The 23536-nt window shown below is 38.5% G+C and overlaps 2 protein-coding genes across 3 annotated transcripts in view; both read left to right on the top strand.

Annotated features, from left to right (window-relative positions):
* The first annotated feature begins 6523 nt into the window (after positions 1 to 6523).
* HESX1 (HESX homeobox 1) lies at positions 6524 to 10546 on the top strand. Of its 2 annotated transcripts, XM_081316761.1 has the most exons (5): positions 6524 to 6867; positions 7070 to 7269; positions 7616 to 7717; positions 9846 to 9908; positions 10388 to 10546. In XM_081316761.1, the coding sequence occupies exons 1-5, from the start codon at positions 6681 to 6683 to the stop codon at positions 10457 to 10459; spliced, it is 624 nt and encodes a 207-aa protein (XP_081172887.1). In that variant the 5' UTR covers positions 6524 to 6680; the 3' UTR covers positions 10460 to 10546. The 2 variants fall into 2 exon arrangements, with proteins under 2 accessions (XP_081172887.1, XP_081172888.1); XM_081316762.1 differs by lacking the exon at positions 10388 to 10546 and having other exon boundaries at positions 9846 to 10253.
* Positions 10547 to 22856: 12310 nt separating this feature from the next.
* IL17RD (interleukin 17 receptor D) overlaps positions 22857 to 23536 on the top strand; it is a 55312-nt gene continuing 54632 nt past the window's right edge. Inside the window, exon 1 of the mRNA XM_081315529.1 lies at positions 22857 to 23281. Within this exon, the coding sequence (XP_081171655.1) occupies positions 22895 to 23281 (387 nt within the window). The 5' untranslated portion in view covers positions 22857 to 22894. The remainder of the gene's footprint in view (positions 23282 to 23536) is intronic.

Below are 23536 nucleotides of genomic sequence, written 5' to 3'. Positions count from 1 at the left end.
CTTTATTTGTACGGCTGCCCATCTCACCAAGCAACTCTGGATGAGGAACAAAATTTAAAAAATAGAAGCAATTACAATACAAAAATTAAAATGCATAGCAGCCAAGATTAAATCTCCCACCAAGAAACAGATCTGTAGTTTAAGCCAGCCTTTTTTCTGCTTTATTGCTTCCCTGTCAATTGGAATTCTTATAATACTCTAAAATGGTTGGTTAATGAGCACATTAATGAGAGTTTGTTGGTCCGTGATTAAGACACCAGACTTGAAACTGGGAGATCTAGGCCTGTATTAAGTCATGAAAGCCAGCTGTGTGACTTTGCGCCGGTTGTTCTTTCTCTGCCCAACACAACTTGCAGGGTTATTGTTATGGGAAAAAGGAGGAGGAAGGAGTATTAGGTATGTTTGCTGCCTAGAATAAAAATAAAGGCAAGGCAAAAAATAATAAAAAATAATTACATCTCCTTCCAGTTTATTATCAATTCTGCACAGTATTTAATCCAACTTTATTGCTTATTGCATTTTTCAAACCTGAAATAGTTGACATTTTGGGTTTATACAAATGAACTTGTAACTGATGGTAATTTTTAGGTATACCTCTTTTGGAAACTGTCAGCCAGGCAAGAGAATGGGATCAAGTGGGGAGTTACACTGGAGCCTGTGCACAGCTGCAAAAGACCTAGGACTGCCCCCCCAAATTCCATGGAACTATCTCTTTGTTCTCAAGGAAGGGCAAGCAGTGTGGTGAGATTCTTGTATTATAGGCAGAATACAATAAAGTAGTTAAGTTGAACCTTTCATGTGTGGATCTTTTATGTTGCTTGCACCTGATAATATCCTAAATTTCTGGAAATCTCAAACGAATAATAAGGATCAGGCAATAAGATAAGCCATAAACTTTGTTTGGCAAACAGCAAACAGTGGGAGGGGGAATGGTAGTATGTATATTGTTCATTAATTTAGCTGTTCAGCTTCACATGCTGTACAGAGCTTAACATATTATATGGTCTATCTTTTTATAAATACCTGAAGTATTTATAAAAATACTTCTTGATTTACTTTTATATAATTCTATTGAGATATTGATTTCACAGAAATGTTAAACTTCAAAATTAGAAATGAAACCAGGGATGAAGAAATTGTATTTATCCACATAGATGGTGACTTATCTAAATTAATAACAGCTAAATGGTGATTGTCATCCTTTTGAAAATTAAATGGATTGAATACTTTAAGAACATATTGTTTTACAGGTGAACCAAAGTCATAAGACTAAGAATGACTTCAGTATCAAATATTTATTATGTATCATATGAAGTAACTTGCAAAGATAAGCCCTTTAAAAATAAATTATTAACTAAGATGTATTTACTAAGTTTTTATATATATTTTTGTATTCTACTTTTTCTCTGTTTAAATATACCACGATACCTAGGCTGCCAGATATTTTATTACTCTGGCAACGGTATAACCTTTCTTTTAAAATATATGAGAAAAAGTGAAAAAATAAAGTAAGTAGGTTACATTCCCAGCACAAAATCTACTATTTGTAATTATTCTTAATGCATATCTGGCATTTTTACAGACCAGAGTAAAATTCCTAAACTACTGGTGGAACCGTTCAAATACGAGCAGGAAGGTGTTACGCTCTATTCAGCCCCCCATTAGTTATTTTAGACCTCACTGATTTGACTGTCGCAGCCTCAGGATAAAGCAAATATGCATTATTGCTAGTATAGGTAAAGGTAAAGGTTCCCCCACACATGTGTGCTAGTCGTTTCCAACTCTAGGGGCTGGTGCTCATCTCCATTTCAAAGCTGAAGAGCTTGTCCGAGGACGTCTCCGTGGTCATGTGGCCGGCATGACTAGACGCCAAAGGTGCACGGAAAGCTGTTATCTTCCCACCGTAAAGGTAAAGGTAAAGGTTCCCCCACACATGCGTGCTAGTCATTTCCGACTCTAGGGGCCGGTGCTCATCTTCGTTTCAAAACCGAAGAGCCAGCACTTGTCCGAGGATGTTTCCGTGGTCATGTGGTCGGCATGACTAGACGCCAAAGGTGCACGGAGTGCTGTTACCTTTCCACCGTGGTAGTCCCTATTTTTCCACTTGCATTTTTACATGCTTTCAAACTGCTAGGTTGGCAGAAGCTGGGACGAGTAACAGGCGCTCACTCTGTTACGCAGCACTCGGGATTCAACCCGCCAAACTGCCGACCTTCTGATCGACAAGCTCAGCGTCCTAACCCACTGAGCCATTGCATCCCTATTGCTAGTATAGTGTCACAATAATCCTATATGTATTAGTATGGCATCTTGGCTTGAAAAATAAAAAAGAATTGCAATGAAGAAGCTTAGTTTGATTTCTATCCTATTTTGCTATATGTTCATGGCCCACATTTATTGTAATGGTAAGAAAATATTTGTGCATCAACAACTCGGAGAAGGTTAAGAATGTGTGTGCCCCATTCAGTTTCTGTAACTATTCATTTCCTCTCAGGCAGAGCCTTCACAACAGAGCTCCCTCATGACCAAAAGCATTCCTTTTCCAAGTCCACAACTTCTCTCAGATGTTCTGGAGATGAAGCATGAGAATGGAAAATTGGCAGACTCAAAGGGAGAATGTCATGTGGTCTTCAACATTAGTTCAAAACCCCTTTATAAATATGGTTTGACTTCCAGCAAAAGTATCACTTCTCTGCATCTGGCTTGGCAGACCGAGAAAGAGTGATGGGGAATAGAAAAATAACCTGATCCCTGGCCAATATCTGGAAAGTGTTGACAAAAGGAGTTTCCACTCTTGTTTTATTGAAAAAATATTTCCCTTTTTTCCCTTCTGTACAATCCATTTGCAAGGCATACAAATTATCAACTAAACTGTTAACTCAGGGGTCTTCAAACTTGGCAACTTTTAAGATTTGTGGACTTCAACTCCCAGAATTCCTCAGCCAGCCAGGACTTGCTGAGGAATTCTGGAAGTTGAAGTCCACAAGTCTTAAAGGTGCCAAGTTTGAAGACCTGTATTAACTAATACAACATTGACCGTTTTACTTATTTTCTTAACTTTCACCTGTTAGACTAGTAACAATTAAGTCCTTTCCAGTTAATTAACGAAGACTTCATTATTTGCTCTAAAATAGGAGTTCATGAACACTAGGTGGCAACATTACAGAGCTGTACTGCAGTTGAATGTATTGTTTCAACAAAATATAGTACCGGTAATTATTCCTTTATAAAGGAAGACCTAACACAACCACTTTATTTTTGCAATATTTGTTTTGCTTCTTACAACATTTCTAACAATACATTTGAAGATTGCCCTTTGAAACCGTGCTTTTACCAAGAATATTACCTGCTCCCAGGTAACATTGTAGGTTTCAGATCCATCAATACACACATGTGCTCTCTCTCTCTGCTCTCTCTCTGTCTCTCACACATGTGCTTTCTCTGTTTCTCCCTCCTCTCTCTCTCTCTCTCTCTCTCTCTCTCTCTCTCTCTCTCTCTCTCTCTCTCTCTCTCTCACACACACACACACACACACACACACACTTAAATTTGGGTCAAATATTGCCCATCACTAGAAACAAACTTAAATTTGAACTACTTTCCATTGATAAAAAATGTTAAGGTCTTTCAACTCTGAAGCACCCATAAGACTGAGGAGATGCTTGAATGTGGAGTAAGTAAAAACTAGGCAAACCCAGGAACAAAAATTGATAAAGAAGAAAAGAGTGTATTTGCCCAAATATAGGATAAGCATTTACAGGAAATAATCTGATAAATATATGTGCACGATCCCTCATAGACACAACAGTGACCAGGGTTTGTAGAATTATGGTATATTTCTGGCCATAACTTGCTAAGACGCAATGGCCTATGTTGCTCGCAGGAAACTAGATAGACTACTGTTTTAAAGCTTATATCTGAGTTTACTTCTCAGTTGTTTCTTGATAGAAGGATAGAAAATTGACAATTCTCCAATATGCTTATAAAACAAATCAACATTAATGGTCTTCTCAATTTTTAATGTACAGCTTTAACATACAAAAACAAAAAGACAAATGGGAAAAAATCCAAACATGCAAAATAATAATAATAAACAGCTGTTTTAAAATACTGTACATTACATTTGATTGCAGAGCAGAATTTTGACCAGTTTTTCCATTTTGTCTATGTTGAAAATTTAAAAAATAAAAATATCAAAGATTGTAAATCTGGAGTGATGCAACTGTCCCTTCATTTTGTTGTTGAATTAATCTCTTCTTAAGAACAAAAAAAACATACTTAATGTTGTATTTTTTAAAACTGGTTTGAAAAAAAAGGAAGTCTTTACTCCAAAGTTCTTGCAATTCTTGATGTCTACCTTAAAATATTCAGTCACTCATACCTTGGGTCAGTTCCCATTTGAACTACTGGAATGTGCTCTAAATGGGGCTGCCCTTAAAGACGGTCCACAAGCTACAACTGGTCCAGAATCCACCGGCAAATGCAGTATTGGGAGCTCCCAGTTTCACCTGTTGCACAAGCTGCACTAGCTCTCAGTTTCCTTCTAGAACTAATTCTGGGTGCTAGTTATCACATTTAAAGCCCTAAATCAGCCATGTCAAACTCGCGACGTCATGTGAGAACGCACAACATACCGGAACTGTTTTTCCATTCGCGGCAATGGGGTGGGTGCGGGTTCCGTGTGATGCGTCCGGCCCGTGGGCCGGCAGTTTGACACCCCTGCCCTAAATGGAACGGGATCAGGTTATTTGCCTTTCCCTGAGAATATCTACCCCCCTCCCACCAGATCACATAGGATAGGCATATTTTAGATCCCTTCCCTGAAATGTTGCCTTCGAGCAGAACCTAGGACCGTGGTGGCGAACCTATGCACATGCGCCACAGGTGGCACACAGAGCCCTCTCTGTGGGCACGTGCATTGTTGCCCCAGTCCTAGGCCTTCAGCTGGGTTTTATAAAACCTTTTCGCTTTAGGCCTCCACCGCTATGTGCAAAAAAAAAAAGGTTCAATCAATCAATCAATTTCAACTTCTCGTGGGGAAAAAAAAGATCTCGCAAAGTTGGAATTGATTGAACTTTTTAGTCCCACCCAATCTGCCGTTACCACCACAGCCACGCCCACCCAATGGGCCACACCCACCTGGCACCTGACGATACATAAGTGGGTTTTGGGTTGCAGTTTGGGCACTCGGTCTCTAAGAGGTTCGCCATCACTGACCTAGGAGGTGTGGCTTTTCCAGGGCTGCTCCTACCTTGTGGGACATCTTCCCCTCATATAGCACTTGGAGGCTCCCTATGAATTTGTTGTAGCTGAAGCCCATGAACTTGCAGCCTTATCATGAATTTTGGTTGTTCTCTGCTGAAGGACAAAACCTGACCTTATTTTCCTAAGTTAGCTTGCTGCCTTATCACTATCACAAAATTGTTACATATCAGCTTGGAATTCAGCAAATTGTCATGGGGAAATCTGGGTGCTGCATCATAGACTATGATTTGTAAAACACAATGGTTGGATCCAGCGATCATTCTAAATTCAGACCAGACTTTTTTCCAGCAAGCATGGAAAAGAATGGAAAAATAAAATAACCCTGAGATAAACAGAGCAAATATCTTTGCTCTTATCTTTGTAAGCCACCCAGAGTCACTGAGAGTGATTTTGATGGCCATATAAATTTTCATAAATAAATAAAGTTATTGGTAAAATTCATTATCTCCACTGGCCTTTTATAAATTTCATTTGCCATAACTATAATGCAAATTAGGATGAAAATAATCATATTTAGTCTCACTGAGCATCAGTAAAACAGGTTATGGACTGACTTTTTCTAAAACTGCATGGTTTCTGGCTTTGATTTTTATGGGATGTTTCATACAGCATTTGATGGATTCCTCCAAGAATACCAACATAACACTACCTTTGGCAAGCTGGGTGACATCCAAGTTTGATAAGCAAACACAAAATGGCATCAAATTAAATTCTGAGCTAAGAAAATAGAGGAGCAAACCTTTTTACAGTATTTCATTCAAGTGTTGTACTGTATAATCTAACCACTTGGAATTACTGAATTTTGACAACACTGACAGCCCATTGCAGTCTTATGCCAAAGACTATTGTCATCTTAGTGAGGATGTTCATCATTACATATGCATATGAAAAAGCAAATACTTTTTCCTCAGGATTACCCTAATAGCATTAAGAGATTATTTTTAAATTTTCATTGGAAGAAAATACACTTAAATGAGATTACTTATTACTTGACTGGTTTCCTATTCTGCTGTTTTGTTTAGGTAAATGAAGTCCATAGGAATATTATTTTAAAAACAAAACTGTCACCACCCAAGCCCTGATTTTATACATTAATGATTTCAAACAAAAGAGAAGTGTTATACTTGTGCATTGGTGCTTTTGAAAAAGTTAAGTCTGATACTCTGGTTACAGGAGATAACACTTTTTGTTCTTCCTGGTTTCCTCCCTCCTCCATTAGTTGCTAATTACTTGGAAACAAATAAACAATTAACTCCTCTAGCCTCTTGGTGGGAGAATCTTCATTGACATGCTAAAACTTTCTAATAAAAGATTTTAATTAATGACGTGGCAAATCCAACCCCCTTGTTGTCAAAGCTATAAGAAAAGACCTGTAAGTAAAAACTGAATTATGGCGTTTGGAGGTTGGCAAAAGAATGGCAGGCCGATCGTTTTATGCTCATAATGCGGCTTCTTATAATCATCAGAATAAATTCAGTCTTGGGGAAGGCAAAAGCACTTTTTCGTTTTCCATTGAAAATATTTTGGGATTAGAGCGGGAAAAAGATGGCACTCCAGCTGCAAAACCCCACAGGCCATGGGTGGATAAAGGCAGTGATTTAGGTAAGATGGAAGTTAAGATTCATTTCAATACTTTCTTCACCTTTTAACTGTGTTTCTTAGCTTTAAATTATATAAGCCACATTTAAAAGTCAAACTGTAAAGAAAATCAGATTGTTGTGTTTCAGCTCTGTCTCTGAGTTTAAACTACTGTATAACTAACATGTTGCTAGTTATCGTGTTAAAAATGTTTGTGACTTTTCAGGAGAAGATTGTTTGCCCTGCCTGCATCTCTCTTCAATTTCCTGTGTACTCCCTTTGTATAATACAAGCAACTGCAGAAAAGCTGAAGAAAGAGTTTTGAAATGTGAAAACTATTTCGCAGTCAATGAAAGATTTTCTTACAAAAGGGAATTGAGTTGGTACAGAGGTAGGAGGCCAAGGACCGCATTCACTCAAATCCAGGTAGGGATTTAGCCCATTTAACCTATTCATGCAGCTAAGAATGGATGTTTTGCTTCCTGCATTATTTAATAAGGGGGCATTGATTAGAAAGAATCCAGTAATGCCTGTTTCACTAGAATCTGTACAATCATACATTTACTGAATAAAAAGATCCAAAAATGTTATATCTAATCAGCATCCTGAGTTCAAAATAGCTTAATTGATTTCTATTGACTCGAAATATTTTAGAATCTTACCCAGATTTTTAGCAAAAGGTTTGGCTTTATCATGAATGCTTAAAATATGTAAGTATTTTGGCAATGAAAACAAGTACGTAAATAATAGAGTTTTTGTCTATTCTCTTTAGATAGAAATACTGGAAAATGTTTTCAAAGTGAATTCTTATCCTGGCATTGATGTTAGAGAAGAGCTGGCTCAAAAATTAGATTTAGATGAAGACCGGATCCAGGTAACTTTACACATGTGCATTTGTGTACTTATGCTTGTATTACTGGAATCTCAATTGTTACGTCTGCTTAGCAAGAGTCATAATAGATGGGAATAATAATAACGGCCAATATTCTGACCCTGACTGAAGAAGTTAAAAATACTATTTCACTTTGAAATGTTGTATTTTTTTATTTTTAACCTTCTGATTCTACTTATGTTTGCAGTAATACCTAAGTAATAAGGAAACACATTTCTTATACAAATCAGAAAAAACCTCTGATGCTAAGACCTAATAAGTAGGATCCATATGGAATAAATTACGTATTTTTTCCTGAAGTATTTGGTTCACATATCACATTAACAGATGTTCTAAACAAACCACAATGGTTTCTTCTAAGTAACACATTAAGCCACAAATAAGCTACCGGTAACTAAACTTTGGCTTCATGCAGTGTATGAAGCCTACAAAACTGAGTGGGATTTATACTTAAATAACTATATTTGCCACTACAGCAGATGGCACCATCTACCAGACCATAGAGGTTAAGTAGTGTCTGTTGGTTGGTATGTGAATAGAAAACCCTAGGGCTCTAGGCTAAGGGTGGATGAGGGGTGGTTTAAAGAAAGATCTTAGAAAAAGGCCAGGTCAAACTGCTTTCTTGTTGATTGATGGTATGCCATCAAGTGGTTTTTTTATTCCTAGTGACCACATAGATAGCAAGAAAACTACAGGGATGTGCTCATTAAGTCACTAGCAGTCAAAGGTATCTTTGCCTTTAAATGTGTTTAGGACTAAAGCCTAATAAAGCAGGGGTGTCCAACCTTGGCAACTTTTAAGACTTGTAGACTTCAACTCCCAAAATTCCCCAGCCAGTATGATTGTCTGGAGAATTTTGGGAGTTGAAGTCTACGAGTCTTAAAGTTGCCAAAGTTACCCCTAACCTAAAGGACATCACGTCTCTGGTTTTTAGATTCACAAAATTTCTCTTTTCTAACACACTTAGATTTACTGATAACTAAGGCTTAGTGACTTACAGTTTTGAAAAATCACTTCTGAAAAATTTTCCAAGAAAATTACAGGGACTTGTCCAGGCAGCATCCAAGAATTGGACACAACTGAATGGAAGAAAAAAAAGTCTCTGAAGAGAATGGGACTTATATCTGAATAAATATACAAAGATCGCTTTTCTAAGAGCAATCTTTTAAACTGCACGGATGTCCATGTAGACCCTGGGAATACATCTTGACTGGAAGGTGGTAATAATAACAGCCACAAAAATAATTAGAACAGACACTTACCTGTCTAAGAATGCTGGCCAACCTTTTAATTTAAAACAGATTATATAATCTTAAACCAATTACAGATTACCATTTTGTTTTGTCTGCATTCAACTTCATTGACTTTATGTTTTATTCAACTTAGTGTACATAGAGGTATTATTTTTATACATCAATACACCATTGTTGGCAATAGAGAGACGGTGCTTCTTGATGGTGTTTCTCAGATGACTATATAGAATTCCATCTGTAGGCTTTGCACTTCACTGAAAACACTGTTTGATCTTTTGAAGCCAGTCCTAGATAGCAATAACCATTTCTATCTGTCTGCCCGTCTATCTATCTTTTGAATCCACCCATCTCCTTCACAGAGTTTTCCTGAAGAAGTGTTGCTTCTCATGTTTTACTGCAAATATTCACTTTAATTTGAGATGAGAGAGTTATAATTCAGTGATGGTTCCTTTCTGATGTCTTAGAGCAGAGGTCCCCAACCTTTTGGGCACGAGGGACCGGTTACATGGAGAGAGGTTTTTCTGTGGACCAGAGGGGGTGTGGTTTTGTGTGCTGCCTGCATCCTGTGGATGGGGCTTTGCTTGTTTATGTGGCCTGGTTGCTGGCATGCTGCAGCTCGGTACTGGTCCACAGACTGGGGGTTGGGGACCCCTGACTTAGAGTAAGGCTGGAAAGACTCTTCTATATGAGTTAATAGGATCAAGTCTCACTCAAGCAGACACTTTATTCTTTATAAGCAGCTTCTTGTATTTTTACCTGTTGGAATGTTATTAACATTATAGTTTTAACCTCATTTACCAAAAGCTTCTTTTTAGGGTACTGTATTATTAAACATGTATTTTTTCTCTCAATTTTAGATCTGGTTCCAGAATCGCAGGGCAAAGCTGAAAAGATCCCATAGAGAATCACAGTTTCTAATGGTGAAAAATACTTTTTCTCAAACAATATAAAATGAAAAGAAATATATAGAATGCATTATTTTACTGTAGTACATGAATTCCTCATAAACCACAATGTGTTATCAGAGATTTATCATATTAAAATAGGTTTCAATGTTATTTTTACATGAGTGTAATGATTTTATTGTAAAAGTAAACAATGTTATTGTTTCATGACTCAGGTGATGAAAGCACATTTCTCTAACTAGTTTAATAGGTATTTTCAGAAGGAAAGAAGACAAAACTCTGCTGTTTTTGTAGTTCACTGTCTTGGTGATGTATCATTGAAAAATTATGAAAATTTCACAAGCCTCAACACAGCATCAGAGGAGGTTCTATACACTGATTTTCTCCATATCTGTGCCAGTGACCTCTAAAATGCAATGTATAGGAATCTGGAATGCAGTCCAAAAAATTCGTGTAGAAAAGAAAACTCATTATCCAAATTTCATTACCTGCAGGGAATCCTGCCAAGGCAGAATAATTCCTCACCAGCAGCCATTCAGCTTCTACAAAATTTGACCTGGAATTAAGGATCGTCTTCTGCAGAATGCTTTCTATAACTGAGGAATAGTTGTGTTAATTGCATTATATTTTATATATACATACACACACATATAAAGGTAAACGTAAAGGTTCCCCCGCACATGCATGCTAGTTGTTTCCGACTCTAGGGGCATGTACATTTTGGAAGTTGGTAAAAAAAATATGTACACAACTGATAAAGGTGAACAACTTGCAGAGTAAAATACTAGCAAAAAAAATTGTTAATTTTTAATTGATTTACTGTAGATTTATAATTTTGCTATATATTATTGAAAAGCTGGTTTCTACTTTCATAGATAGTGGTTTGTTTCTTTTTTGGTAGCATGTGCTAGAACAGTTAATTTAATAAGCCACAATTAAAATGGTTTATTGGAAGGAATAAACTCAGTTTGCTCAGAAATTTGACTATGTGCCATCAAGTCAGTGTCAATTCTTAGTGATGACAGAAGACATACCTTCATCAGTATTGTCAGTTATCTATTATCCCCAACCTAGTTCTTCAGATCCTCCAAGGCTGCATATTGTTGCTGTAATCAAGTCCATTTATCTTGTTGCTGGTTGTTTTCTTGTTTTCTGCCTCCATCTTTCCTAGCATTATAGGCTTCTCCAGAGAGGTAGGCTTTCACATAGCATATTAAAGATATTTGCACCTTGAATGAGAATGCAGGTTTAATTTGTTCAATGATCCATTTGTTTGTTTTGGCTACCCCTGGTATTTTCAATACTCTTTCCCAACACCAAAGTTCAAAAATGTCAATACTCTTTCTATCCTCCTCCTTCAAAGTCCAATTTTCACTTCCACAGAGTGAGCACAGGGAAAACCATTGTCTGTATAGTTTTGATAAATACTTCAGAACATCTAAATATCTTTTGCAACCCTTTCATTACTATCCCACCTAATGCTAATCTGTGGTTTATTTTTTGATTGCTGGTTGCTTGATAGTTGATCCTAAAAGCCAAAAGTTACCCATCATTTGAACATCTTCATTGTCAATTCTAAGACTACTTGCTATATCACTGGTTTGGTCTTCTTTATATTTAACCATAGTTAAATATTTTTTTCACTTTGTCCCTTGACTTTCCAAGAATTGCCACTTTGTTAAAATGGTTAAGGTATTGGACTAGAAACCATGAATCTGTGAGTTCTAGTGATTTTGGGCCAGTTACTCTCCTTCAGCCCAATCCATCTCACAGGGTGGTTAATGAGGGGAAAATGGTAGGAGGAAACATTATGCGCACCACATTCAATTGTACAAAGTGCAGTAAAAGTGGGATGTTAATAATAAATAATTAAAAGAATGCCCTTGGAGCATTTTGCTCTCCTGTGGTTCCCTTCTTTAAACAATTCTGGAAATTTTCCTGCCCAATTACAGTGCAAATCTGCTAGCTAGTATCTGAAGTCACATGCCTTAAAGTGGAGACCTATTGTTTTCATATGTTTGTTTCCATATTAAATATATACTCAACATCTCCAACCTGGTGTTCTCTGGATCTGGCCACATTGCAACTCCAAGAATTGCACAAGACAGTAGACACTAGGTGTCATAATTGTGAAAGCTGCTATAAACATTTGGAGTCTCCATTATCAAAAGCTTCATTTTTAGATACGTTACCCATAATTTTGCACTTTGGAATGGGCAAGTTAATACTAGAATAAGAAATTATTGGATCAAGGACATTTATAAGTTCAGCATTGAGCAGGGCTTTAATATTTTGCAAATCAGAAATGTAGTTTCATTAGCCAATCAGAAGCATTTTAAAAACCAGACAGCAAAGTATTTGCCTTGATTTAAGATTTACATAAACCAGAAACCTATTTAATTCAAAACTCTGATTCGTAAACCTGAGGTGAAAATTCCCTGATTTTGGCTGTTCATTCAAAGCTAATCCCGTTTTTATGAGTTATGGTTTATGGTACCAGTCATTAAGTGCATTTGTTTGTTTGTTCTGCTAGGCTTATATGCCTAGTAGATGTATGTATATGTATTTACAACACCACAAATTCATCATAATTGCTTTACTTCAGGAAAAGAAGTTTGTTCAGTTTGCTAATTTTAATATATTTCCTGCTTTATTTTTAACTTCATAATGAAGGACTTGTTCTACAAGAAGATATTCATATATTTTAAGCATTTGGTTTAGGCCTATATTTCTGTAAAATTACTGGATTTCCAAAAGGATGTCATTGTTTATAATCTGGGAAGAATCAGGCCCTTTCGACAAGCTGATTATTTTGAGCTGTATATCTTCTTTCTTTTCAGTTTATTTTATTTCACTGAGGATTTGTTTTCCCACAGCAGTTAACATTACGTTTTATAAATATCTACTAAAAATAGATTCAAGTAACTTTAGTGGTGCTTACTCCTAAATACATGCTAGCATTGTTTTAATTGTCCTGATAACAATAAAATCAAGGCTGTACCTGAAGCAATTTTTCCACCTTTCCTCTTTATGAGTTGCTTTGCCATTTCCATGCATTCAGCACTTTTCTCACTAGATAAAAGTATACATCTATCATATGTGTTGAAATGCAGCCCCACAAAATTCAGATGTTTGTCTCAGGTGATAAAAATAGTAATCTAGGGACTGGGTAGGGCCCATATGTTCCATAATCCAGCATGTTGAGATACAGACTAGATAAGAGTAGACAAAATCAGAACAATCAGATAAAAATAGTTTTGCTACTGAAGTACTACGGTAAGTAATCACTTCAACAAAACTGGTGATGTAAGTTTAGCTGAGACCTAAGTTGGCCTGATAAAGTTTTATTTTAATAGGGAATTTAATTGTAATTATTTTCCTTACTTGCATGGTAATATGGATGCTTTTATTTTAGTCTGAAACTCTCAGTTTATATTATATTATGTGGTTGTTGTCATTTTTATTCTTTTTGTACTGTATTTTAATGGTGTATTTGATTAGGAAATATTCATAGAACTCATATACATTAGTCATATAACCACAGTAACGATACATTTTAGAAATCCATTGTACATGGAAATAGAACATCAAGCAAAAGGCTTAGCCAGAAATTTTCTTCTCACAGTTCCATCTGCAATATGAAGAGGACCTCTATTTATCTATTGCTTATATGAAGTGGGGGTGTGAATCTACATTTTTCAATCTAAGTCAAACATAATAACCAGCACCCACATTTCTTCTTCTATTAAAATTGGGTGGGTATATGGTTTCCTGCCTGAGAAGGGGGTTGGACTAGAAGGCCTCCAAGGTCTCTTCCAATTTTTATTTTTGTTGTTGTTGTTGTTATTATTATTTCTTCCCCCACGTGGCAAAGGGTTTACACAAAGCCTTAAATCATGGCTTAATATTATGGAATATGGCATAATATAATCTTGGTAGTTGGAAGGTTTACCATTTTGAAATGCAAAGTCTTCTCACACTTTCTTTTTGTCCTACCTGGTATAACACAAACACAAAGAGTTGTCCAGCAGTTAGAATTGGATAGGACAGTAGCAAGTTGCCCTGGACCAGGCAATACCATCATCAGCAGGAGAAACATGTTGGCAGCTTTCTCTCCAAGCCCCCAACATCTCACATTTCCCCTCTAAGCTATTAGGAAGTGGTTCCTGCTACAGAAGCACCTGAATCTTCAATGAAACCAATGAATCGATGAAAACCCCCAAACTGCCAATGTATTTCTGTGGAGGGCACCCTTGGTGCATTTCTATCTCCTTGTCTGGTTCCAGGTGCCAAGACTCCAAGACTGCTTTTCTTGCATTTCTCAGCAGAGGCCTTGTCAAATCAGACACACACAAGTGATTGACTCTAAGCTACTCAAATGAAACTGGGCTTCTCATGATATGATCGTGCACCGTTTTAGAAGCTTTTTCACACACTTGTTTTATTTTAGGAGCCTCACTGGGTTGTGTTGCAGTTTATATACTTTCAAATAACATAAAACCTGTGTATCTTAGCAGGTTGACAAAGGAGATGGATTCTGAGGTACAATGTGGGAAGCATCTTAATTCTCCATCAATGATGCAAGATCACATTTCGAAGAACTTATTGAAATGAAATGTCAACCTCCAGCTTAAGTATCCAAATAAAGTCCATGATTTCTTTCATTTCTTAAAATCTTACTGGTTTATTGAATACATGACATGATGTGGGCCAGAGGTCTTCAAACTTGGCCCTTTATGACTTGTGGACTTCAACTCCTAGAATTCCTCATCCAGGCACGCTGGCTGGGAGTTGAAGTCCACAAGTCATAAAAGGGCCAAGTTTGAAGACCCCTGATATAGGCAAAGGAAACTTAACTCTAAAATCCCAAGACATCTAAACAAAGCATATAACAATGACATTCCCAGCCAATCCTCCCAGATGTCCATGTAGTTCATGTAAACACCTTCTTGTTGTTTTGAGCACCTTCTGTTATCTTTGTCCCCATGGTCAGAATGTCCTTGAAAAGTGTCCATACATTGGTGTTTCCACAAACATCTGCAGAACTGGAGAGGTTTTGGTTCTCTCTCCCTAACCCATTTGAAGCCTCATCTCCTCCACCCCTCTAATGACAAGGTGAAAACAATATATTTAGAATTGAATAAGTTTAGGATGAGAAAGTAAAAATATTCGTATGGTTTTATGAAAAACTGCCAAATTATGGCTTATGTGGTTATTGAATAGCACAGAAGAGGTAACATAATCACAATATGTAAATCTGGTCCTAATGTAATTTTATACAATTATAAATTGATACAATTAGTGAGCACTAAAAGACATCCCAATACTGAATGGGCAAGCCCAATTGATTCCAAAATGGGCCACAGATAGCAAGACAAAGGAGTCTTCCATCCCTCCCACTTTCCAGACACCCAAATCACAAATTCTCCTCAGACAGGAAGTCAACCTAAATAACATGTTGGCTGGGGAAATGACAATCAGCTCCTTCCTTCTGGCCAGAGAGAACAAACCTTTAATCCCTATAGAATCCCAGGATAAAGAGGGAGGACAGGTGGAGCTTTGCCTGATTAAAACCAAATTTTCCCCCAGTTTCTTTTTGTTTAAAAAGCTGCCTTGGGATGTAAGAGGGAGAGTGCTAGAAAATATATCTCCTGCCCCCCTTTTTTTGTTGGGAGGGAATAAAGAAATTGAGGAGAAAGAACAGAGAAATGACTGGAATATATATAGCTGGGGAAAAAGAGAGCAGAAGATGGATGTGAGTGAGAAGTCTTTGGACTGGGACCCGAAAATCTCCAGGGAAAAATGAAATTCCTCAGGTCTAGATCAGTGCTACAAAGAACTAAACTTTTATTCCTGGAGGATAGAATGAAAGGAGAAGTTCCAGATAAGGACTTAGAAGTCTTCGGAAAAACAAAGAAATTGGGTTACCGTAAATTGTATGTAAGTCTCTAATTTATTGACAGGGTTAATTCGGTAAGTGTTGTTTCACAGGAATCAATAAGTTAGACTATACAACCAGGATTTTATACTTTATTTTTCTGGGTGGGTGGGTAGATATCAGGAAGTAAGGCTGAGCCTGTACCTGTAGCTTGTACCTGAGCTTGGTTGTGTTGATTTGTGATTGATAAATTTGTTTTTACCCCAGCTCTGTTTCTACCCTCAGCTATGTGTGTTGTTTTTTTGTTGTTGTTATATTTTAATGTTGTTGACTATCCAGGGTCATTAATTTGAGATAGGTGGCCATATAAATGGAAATAAATGAATACATTTCTTGTGATTATTCTTATAACTATAATACCTAAACTTTATTGTATTTTTCCAAACACAGTTGTTTCATTTTGGCTCCCTCTTAAATTCTTTAAGCCTTGGTTCTACCCAGAATGGATCTATGCTTCATGTCCCCATTGTATTTTATGGAAGACTGATTCGTAAGATGCTGTGTGTGATTTTATCAGTGCTTGTTATCTTATTTGTTTGGGATCTTTGATTGCTAAATTCAAGAAGCTGCTTGACCCTTTTCTCATTTCTAATAAAATTGAGTTTTAAATTATACCATGTGCCTTTATTCCTGCACAAAAGGGGACTATTTTTATCTAATTGCATGCCTCAAAGCTATAGGACCCAGAGATTACCCTTCAGAATCCAGTTTTCCTTCCTTATTATTCTTGTAAATTGGCAGCTTCTATTGAAATCAATCCTGCATTGAGAACTGAAATTCCCCAGAGATTTCCTAAGCAAAATCTCTTCCAGTTCTCATAGAATTTATTCTCATCAAGCTTGCTGTCAATCATTCCACTCAAAGGGGAATTAAGGTGAGTTCCCCTCCTTAGATCCAATACATTTTCAGTTACAAATCAACCAGAATACCTTCACATTCTTGCTTGCTTCATAGACAAAGATTGAAAACAATCCTATCTTTGGATTAAATAGCAACCATACAGTTCTACAATCAGTTTTACAGAGTTACACAAATAACCTTTTACCATGGGAACTGTTTTACTTAGTGGGAACAACTCTATCACACTGCAGTTCTGACAGTCATGGTGAATGCAATCTCCTTGTCCTTTCTAATAGCAAGATAGGCTATTATCTTTGAAATCCAGAACCAGTTAAACTCCATCTGATTTATACAATTTAGCAGCTTTAGTTGTCTTACAGGGGTCTCCTGGAGTAGTTACCTATTCTTTTTCTCAGTTCTTCAGGATTCCTCTTGCACTTCCATCCTTCTGTCCTTAATCCCAATCAGGGTGGGCTGTTCATCAATTCTTCCAGTCATAATCTACCCTTACTGTAGCTGTCCTACACTGTGTGCATGCTTCATGCATGTGGCCTAAATCCTCTCTCCTTGGGTTGAATCTCTTCACGAATAGAACATGACCCACCCTCCCCATCTTCCTGTCTGAACTCCAAGTTGTAGACAGGCATACCAGCAGGGAACACAGCAGGAAGAAAGCATTGTGTCATTTCTCCTTTCTTCTCAAGGAACCTTTTGGTCTCACCATGTCTGATTCTTTTTCAATTCTACAAGTTGCTTCCCTTGGTTAACCATTTCCTTTTCTTTTTCATGCTCATTCTCTCTCTCTCTCTCTCTCCCCTCCCCCCTTTGGATCTGTCAAAGTCCATAACTCTGTGAAAGTGTGATTCCACCTGCACCCCATGACTTCACTCTCTTATAAAAAATTTTCCAGACTCTGTTTTTGTTTTCACTTCTTCAGGATAACCTCCTCTTCCAGTCAGATGATCCCAATTCTGAGTTCCTTATAGGCTCCATTTGGTTTATTAAGAACCCTGCATCTCATCCTCTGACCCAATCATGTTATTTCTGCCTGGTTTATGGTTACATTTTCTTTCCTTGGTGGCTCCAGCTGATTAAAAACTTTGGGCCACCACATCTCTAGCACCGAAGTTATGTCCTTGTTTCTTATGGCAAATTGTTTCTCATAGCAAACCCCCACTAGTTTGCCCCAATGTTTTCATTTCACCAACTTCATTGCAACCACCTAGGTTTCATCATCTTTATCATCATCATCATCATCTGGTAAGTAAGTACTTAGAATGTCAATCACCCAACCTCTCTCACAAGTCTGGGTTTGGAGGTAAGAAAACATTTTCCTCTCCCTACAATAGGTAAAGGTAAAGGTTCCCCCGCACATGCGTGCTAGTCGTTTCCGACTCTAGGGGCCGGTGCTCATCTCCGTTTCAAAGCCAAAGAGCCAGCGCTTGTCCGAGGACGTCTCTGTGGTTATGTGGCCGGCATGACTAGATGCCAAAGGCGCACGGAACGCTGTTACCTTCCCACCGTGGTGGTCCCTATTTTTCTACTTGCATTTTTACGTGCTTTCGAACTGCTAGCTTGGCAGAAGCTGGGACAAGTAACAGGCGCTCACTCTGCTACGCGGCACTCGGGATTCGACCCGCCAAACTGCCGACCTTCTGATCGACAAGCTCAGCGTCCTAACCCACTGAGCCACCGCGTCCCTTCCCTACAATAGATAGTGACAATAGTAAATAGTAACTAGGGGGGCTTTTGCCCAGGTTCGCCTGGTGCGCCAGTTGCGGCCCTATCTGGACCGGGAGGCCTTATGTACGGTCACTCACGCGCTCGTGACCTCTCGCCTAGACTACTGTAATGCTCTCTACATGGGGCTTCCCTTGAAGACTACTCGGAGGCTCCAACTGGTACAGAATGCGGCCGCGAGAGTTGTCTTGGGAGTTTCCCGGTACTCCCATGTTACACCTTTGCTCCGTGAGCTGCATTGGTTACCAGTTGTCTTCCGGGTAAGGTTCAAGGTTTTGGTTATGATCTTTAAGTCCCTACATGGCATGGGTCCGCGATACCTCGAGGACCACCTGCTGCCGGCGTCGACTCCCCTCCGCCCTGTGCGTGCCCACAGAGAGGGCCTCCTCAGGGTGCCTCCGGTCAAGGAATGTCGACTGGTGGCCCCCAGGGGGAGGGCCTTCTCTGTGGGTGCTCCGGCATTATGGAACCAACTGCCGGTTGAGCTCCGGACGGCATCAGACCTCCGATCCTTCCGTCGCGGGTTGAAGACCCATTTATTTGAACTAGCGGGTCTGGCCTGATGGGGGTATATGGGTTTTTATAGGCTTGTTATTTTTTATCATTCTTGTTTTAACTTGGGCATTGATTTAATTGTTTTTTAATTTTTGTATTGTTATTTATACATGCCCTGTGAACCGCCCTGAGTCCCTTTGGGAGAAGGGCGGTATAGAAATCTCAATAAATTAAATTAAATTAAATTAAATTAAATAATGAACAAACTGCATCAAAGCAGAAAAGTTAGCCACAATGGGAAAAAAGATAAGAAGAAAACAAAGAGAACTGAAACCCTCCCATACCTTTAAAGAAATGGCTCAGACTTTGCTGTTACACCATATAAGGAGACATTTATGCCATCCTACCCTAGTAAAATCTGAACAGTCTTATCTCTATCAATAAACAGTGTAAAGCTGGAGTAGGTATAAGGACAATCTGGATTTTCTGGTAAATCTCTCATTTAGTGTGTTGTGAAGACCTGTGAGTAGTTTGTAGTGAATTAGCAAAGTCAGTGACCTCTTTCCCTGGTTGTTTAGCATCACCAGCATCAACATTATGCCTCTCCCATGTGACTATGTTGTGAAAAACAAAGCTCATTTTGTTGTTGAATTTTGTTGATTGGACACTAGAGGGAACTAGAAGGAACTAAATATTACAATTAAAGGAGAATAACAATTAAATTTGACTTAATAATACAGAATGGAGCAAAATATTTTAACATTGGACACACTGAAGGATATTTTTGAGCAATGGTTCCAGTTATTTTTAAGAGTGTTTACCTCTATACAGAGACTATAAAAGATGTGATGGAAGAGGATGTAAAAATAAAATATTTTTTTGTCATTTAACCAGAGAGAAAATTCCCTTTTCTCTTATTAAAGAAGGTGTAATTTGAAGGGAAATAGTACTAAATATTAAAAAGGATTATTTTCAAATTCTGGGAGCAGGCATGCAGGTAGGAATGAGCAGCATACACATTTGGTGAAATGTGGTTATTTTCTGATCCAACTCTCAGCCCCCTGCTTTCTTACTCAAAAGCAAGCTCAATTGATTTCAACAAGAATTACAACGAAATAAGTAGCTTAGGATAATAGTCAGTCCAAATTCTAAAAACATTTTCATAAAAAAATCCCTCTGGAATCGTGAAAGTTTATCTTCTGTAAGTGAGATTTAAGGCTGTAGGTTACTTCAAAATCACTTTTACAGTCCAGACCCTCCAGGCACTGGTCCCAGCATGGTGGAATTCATGACATTCTTCGCCAGCACCAGACACAGAGGTTTTGGAGATGTAGACATCTCTCTCTCTCTCTCTCTCTCTCTCTCTCTCTCTCTCTCTCTCTCTCTCTCTCTCTCTCTCTCTCTCTCTCTCTCTCTCTCTCTCTCTCCCACACACACACACACACGCACACACACACACACACACACACAGAGATACATATAAACCACATAGATAAAACACACACATATAGAGTAATATATTGCTGCATTTTTTTAAAAAAATGGCTTTTACTTTTACTTTGTCGTTTAATTACCTTTTAATTTTTGTATCTTGTTTTTATTATGTATTGCCCTGTTCACCGCCCTGAGTCCTTCGGGAGAAGGGCGGTATACAAATTAAATTAATAAATAAATAAATAATAAATAAATAAATAATAGAAAAACTGATGGAAAACAGCAGCTCGCGTTGCCAAATTATCTGTTCTGCTGCTGTTATTTTCAAGACTGCACTTTTCCATAGGGGAGTCATTGTGCTCTGCATGTCTTCTTCCATCTGGAAGCAGCTGTTGCAGAAGCAAAGGAAGTTTTTAGCTGGAAGCAAGAAGGTAAAAGGCAACTAAAACCATCTGTAGAGCTCATTAGACTGATAGCCGTGACTTTTGAATGGGCTCCAAGTCAAGGGTACTCATTTTTATTCAGCAGCAAAAGACTATTGTGAGGAAAGGTAGAACTGATCAGAAACTCCAGTTGTCGCAAAATTGCAGCATTTTACGCCACGATTTATTTTGCTGTTTGATTCTCCACTGAGAAATAAAACACAGAGATATAAATACATCAGTATTGTCAGATGTGTTCCTAAGGCACAGCTATGAACACATTGCCAAAGGATGAGATATGGAACTTCAATAAAATATTAGACTATTTTCTGTATTGATTTTTTTTTAAAAAACAATCTTATCATGCTTGGATGAAAAGCTTCTCTAGAGCCAAGATTTGAGTTCCACTGTATTTTTAGGTGCTATTATAGGAGAGTTATGTTGGTCTATGATGGAAAAAAAATCAGAGGGAACTTGGTAGCACTTTTCTGATTAGCCAATTTTAAATTGGTTTTTAAATTTAATTTTTAAATTGCAACCCATGTTTTAAAAAGCAAATGCTTTTGTAAGCTGCAGTAAATTTCACCAAATGTTAGTCAGGAAAGGTGCTACCAGACTTTCACTAGGTTTTATTGGAACTTATACCAAAAGTTCTCACCTGCTAATTGTTTCTCAACTTGTGCCTTCCTGTCCATCTGGCCAGGGCCAGCAAGGCTGGAGCGTTTTTTACCAAATTCTAACAGCTATAAGAGGGTATGTCTGAGGAAGCAATCTTATGCACAACTCCTCTGGTTCAACATTGGAATGGGATGTGTGGTTGTGCAATGGAAGTTAACAAGTACCGGGTAACATTTTAGCTGATCTTACAGAAAATGTTTCATTGGTCCTTGCTCGACCAGTTAGGAATAGCTGAATATATTTGGACTTACTTTTTTTTCCTTGTCCTTTTTAAATACAAAAATTTAACCTGAATGGGATATATAACCCAAGACTATCATCCCATATTTGCAGATTTAGGCATAAATCTCTATCATGGGGCTATTGTAATTCTTTTGATACATAATCCATCATATATCTTAATATCTCTGCAAGAGATGGTACACAAGACTGTTGACTTTTTAAAAGTGTTTAATATGAATATAATTCAGTTGTCTGTGAAAAGACCAGAGACAAGGATTTGATTATTTCCTTGCAAGCCATTCACATGCCACAAATGCCTTGCACAAAACATCGGATGATAAGGAAGATAATCCCATTTTTAATATTTTAAAATGCCTTATTTGTGAGGATGCTTTATGGTGAAATAGATGTTCTATTCCTGCACATATTTTGGGAGGAGTGGGCTGGAAAGATGTAAATGAAGTCTCTGCCAAAAACAGACTAATGTAAATGGATAATAACAAAACTGGATCATGGATTATAATTCCCTCTCCACCCTCCATCACGGCCTAGATAAATTTGATACTATTCCGGCTAGGCAAAATAACTTTGGATAATAGGATTTATAAAGCACACTTTATATTTACAATGGACTATTTACAACTGCTGAATCTGGTCTCCTTTTGACTTGTATGTACAACAAGGATCCCTCCTACATCTTATGTTTCTCTATGACTCCCATCACTGGGAGGCCAGCAATGGGAAGATATCAGGAAAGATCAAATTGAGGAAGGGAGAAACAGGCTTTGTAAAGTCATGCTGACGTTTAAAAAGACTGTGCTGCAGTCTGGTTTACAATGTTTATATATTAGCACCAGGAAACCCTAAAACTTAGAAGCAAATCCTATGCTGGCATGAAATCAATTTTAGGAGAAAGCCTCCGGATTTTTCAAATGCAGTCTCTTTCCCCCTCCACCCAAGAGAGGTTAACTTTTCTTACTTTGTCACTTCTTGCCCCAGACTGGTATAAACGTTTGCACGTTTGAATAGAACACATCGCCCACCTCCCCTTCCTTTAACTTCCTTTTTGAGAGACAGATGGTGGTTGAGCATTTCCCCCCCTCCCCCTCCCCCGAGGTCTTCCCCTGAAGACGTTCTGCGCAGATTTACAGCGTTTCAGCTGTTTTGAATTAAAAAAATAACATCCTCGAAGGGGAGAACCAACTGACTGACCTCTCCCTATCCCTAGACAAATGGCAATGGTGGTCCAGCCTCTCCCTACTTCCCCGCCTCGGCAAGGTGTGGGTGGGTGGGTGAGTGGGTGGGCTAGACTAGCGGAAAGCAAGAGTTCCCTGGACGAACGTCTTGGTGGATTCTCCGTCGCGCATGCGTGCCGCTGCTTTCTCCCTTCCCTCCCGGTTTTCCCCGATCTGAAGTTAACTTCTGGCGTTCCGACTTTCTCTTCGGACGGTACCCGGCAGGCGATGGCCCTTTGGCTCAAGTTCTGCTCTTTCTTCTTCTCTCTCACGGCCTGCCTCGATGGCCCGCGTCTGGCCGTGTCCGCAGGAGGGACCAGCAGCAGCGGCGGCGGCGGCGGCGGCGGCAGGAAAGGATCCGCGGGCGATGCTTGCGGCTGGATGGTAAAACAGACCGGCGGTTTGGGTTTGTCCCGGGTTAGATTTGATCCCGGTGTGTTTGAGTCCAGGTTCGGTTTAGGAATAGGAAAAGGCACCAAGTTTGCCAGGTGCCAGATGTCTTTGGAGTTCAAGCGCTTCGGGACACCGACAGCCGGGTGATGGCAGGAATGTGCCCGTTTTGCTATGCAAGCAAGGCTGACCCTTTCTTTCTTTCTTTCTTTCTTTCTTTCTTTCTTTCTTTCTTTCTTTCTTTCTTTC

The sequence above is a fragment of the Vipera berus genome (genome assembly GCF_964194415.1).
Source record: "Vipera berus genome assembly, chromosome: 2".
NCBI classification, from domain to species: Eukaryota; Metazoa; Chordata; class Lepidosauria; order Squamata; family Viperidae; genus Vipera; species Vipera berus.
This window is presented reverse-complemented; position numbering and strand designations above follow the sequence as displayed.